Source organism: Aplosporella prunicola, assembly GCF_010093885.1.
Source record: "Aplosporella prunicola CBS 121167 unplaced genomic scaffold K452scaffold_1, whole genome shotgun sequence".
Lineage (NCBI taxonomy): Eukaryota > Fungi > Ascomycota > Dothideomycetes > Botryosphaeriales > Aplosporellaceae > Aplosporella > Aplosporella prunicola.
The window spans coordinates 1,547,905-1,550,826 of record NW_022983529.1 but is presented as its reverse complement, the minus strand read 5'-3'; the positions used below and the strand labels follow the sequence as shown (position 1 = coordinate 1,550,826).

The following is a 2,922-nucleotide window of genomic DNA, read 5'->3' as shown; positions in this document are numbered from 1 at the left end:
AAGAGTAATTCTCAGAGCCGCCTTAGAAACAAACAACCCTAGTTTTCAAGAGGTATTAAACACCGGACCCGGAATTCTAGCAACGCTAGAATTCCTTTAGCAGATAAGGATAGCTACGCGGAAATAGCGCCTTAACGACCTTCCCGAGAGGGAATAAAATATCTATAATTCCGCTCCGTTCACTACCCTCTACCTTCTCTTCTCCTTTTACTTTCCTTCGTATTATTTTCTAGGCTTAGATCTAACCGTTCCTTGTATAACCTTGCCTTTATCCTGACCCTATACCCCTAGCTAGTTCTTTAGATAGAACCGTCTGTTATAGTCCTAGACTATATATAGACGTTAAACAAATCAATCAATCAATCAATTAATCCGAATCAATAAATCGAACTTAATCGGACGAAAAGAGATCCAATTAAGAATCGGCCAAGACTACTAGTAAAACAAAGCGAATAGCCAGCATATCTATCTAGCAGCACCGCACCTAGTGCACCGTCTTAGTACGGCCGCTAGCCTAGGTCTTCTCAACACTAACTCTAACTCTCTAAACTAAAAATTTTCAACCTAGAGGCCCGAGCGCCGGCTTAGCGAATGCAGTATAACTATACGACCTAGAAAGGAACCCTAGACGCCTAGGGGTCGGCGAAACTTAAGTCCGATATCCCCGGTCGCTCCGAAACCTATTCGAACCCAATTAGAAGTCCCGGCTAGAAGGGGCCGCCGCCGAATCAATTTAACCGGCATAACCCTCCGCTCGACAACTACCCAACCCGAACCAGAGCCCTATCGCATAGGGGAAGAATTAGAAGAGAATGCTACTATAACCTAGGAAGGCAGAATCCCCTCAACATCTCAGCCAAACCTAACCATTTAAGGACAGGGTGAACATTTAATCTCTAACAGCTAAGTCCTCGAAGCCATTACAGAAATCCTAGCAAAACAGCAAGAAGATAGAAACAACGCTAACCGCGAATACCAAGAGCTTGCTAAGCAAAACAAGGAACTAGCAAAACAGAATAAACAACTCTAAAATTAGGTAGTAGAGATAGCTAACAAGCTGAAAAGGCTTACCCAAATACATAAGAACCCAGCAACAGTTCCTAAAGGAAACCCTAACTAGGCGGCCGTAGCAGCGAACCTACCCGTAGCGCTAGCCCCCTTAGTATACAATATACAGTCCGGAAATAACCCTAGGATTATTAAAATCACAGCACCTCCTATGCTAGTAAGCTAATCAGGGACTAATAGAGGACTTACCTAGAACATGTCGATAGAGACGGCCAAAGCTCAGATCAGCAAAGCTATACAAGGAAAGGCCGCCACGAGAGACACCGAAGTCCTAGGAGTAGGTATAACCAAATAAGGATACCTTATACGCTTTAGAACCGAGAAAGATCGAGAGTAGGCTAGTAATCACGACGAGTGGACGAATATCCTAGGGAAGGGCGTAAAGATCAACCGCCCTAGGTTTGGAGTAGTGATATATAAAGTCCTAACCGAAGAAGTTGACATGAGCAAAAAGGAAGAAGCAATTGGAAAAATTAGGGGAGAAAATAGCTATACTCAGCCTACCTAACAAATCGAAGACATCGCCTAGATAAAGAAAAAGGACGTTCCTATAGGAAAACACGCTTCCCTAGGCATCTAGTTTAGCAGCGAAGACGCAGCACGTTACGCGATTCAAAACGGCCTTGTATTCGGGCCTAACTTCGTAAACCGCGCCGAGTACTACAGCCTAGAAAGAAAGAAGTGCCACCGCTGCCAAAAACTCGGCCACCTAGCTTAGAACTACCGAGAAGAAGGAAATAACCCTAACCCACTACAACCTAGAATCTAATACCAGACACACTTCGGATCCTACAGTTAAACATATAGAAATCAAGGGCTTATATAGAAGCCCTAATAAACGACCTAGAAATAGAACAACTCGATATTCTCCTCATTTAAGAACCACTAGTATCCTTCTTTAAAACATTTGTCCAATACAGAGCCTGGCAACTCTACATCCCAACCGACATAAAAGGAAAAAGAAAACGGACCGCAATCTATATAAATAAACGGATCTTACCCGCAGCACAACAGCAAGTCTACTACGATAGCCCAGACATTACGGCAATCAAGGTACTCACGCTAGCTAGGGAAGTCCTTGTATTTTTAGTATACATACCTCTAATCGGCGGAACGCGCCACGCAGCAGAATAAGAAATACAAGCTGCGCTAAGAGTAATCCAGCAAATAGTTAAAACAATACCCCAACGAGGCATCATTATAGGCGGGGACTTTAATAGGCAAGATCTACTCTAGGGCGGAGACCAAATAAAACCGCATTTAGTAGGAGACGCCGCGTCTCTAGTACTCTTTATGCAGGACTATAAGCTCGAAAGCCACCTCCGCCGCGGTACGCCAACATGCTGGGCAGTAAACAAGCAAGGTAGCAAAACAACAATAGACCTAACCTTAAGCAACCTCTAGCAGCACCTTCTCAAATGCGAACTTTTCCCTCAAAGCTACGGATCGGACCACCGCCCCATCTACTCGGAATAGAGCCTAAAAATAGAGTCTAAAGCAGAGAGAACTCCAAAAAGGATGTATAAACGAACAGACTAGTCGAAAGTAGGGAAAACCATCCAGGACGCCCTAGTAATACTAGAACACATCTATACCCGCGAGGAGCTCGATATAGCCGTAGACCAACTAATTACCACTACAACTCAGATAATAACCGAGCTAACCCCTACAGCAAAGCCGTGCCAATACTCGAAACAGTAGTTTAATCCTAAACTTAAAGAACAACAAGTAGAATATAACAAACTACGAAGGTTTTAGCAAGCATGCTGCGCCGCGAGAGGTAGAGACGACCCTTTCACCCAGAGTCAGTTCGCAGCAATGCAAAAGAGTCGTCGGGAATAGGTGAGAGCAATT

General features: G+C 44.1%; 1 protein-coding gene across 1 annotated transcript; it reads left to right on the top strand.

The window, feature by feature from the left end:
* Nucleotides 1-628: 628 nt before the first annotated feature.
* On the top strand, nucleotides 629-2,088 carry K452DRAFT_282585 (uncharacterized protein; the record flags this gene model as incomplete). The annotated part of the gene is made up of 7 exons (XM_033539609.1): nucleotides 629-700; nucleotides 1,037-1,096; nucleotides 1,121-1,225; nucleotides 1,262-1,345; nucleotides 1,406-1,504; nucleotides 1,598-1,612; nucleotides 1,649-2,088. Coding segments are annotated over 7 exons (573 nt in total), but the record flags the coding sequence as incomplete, so codon positions are not given.
* Nucleotides 2,089-2,922: the final 834 nt, after the last annotated feature.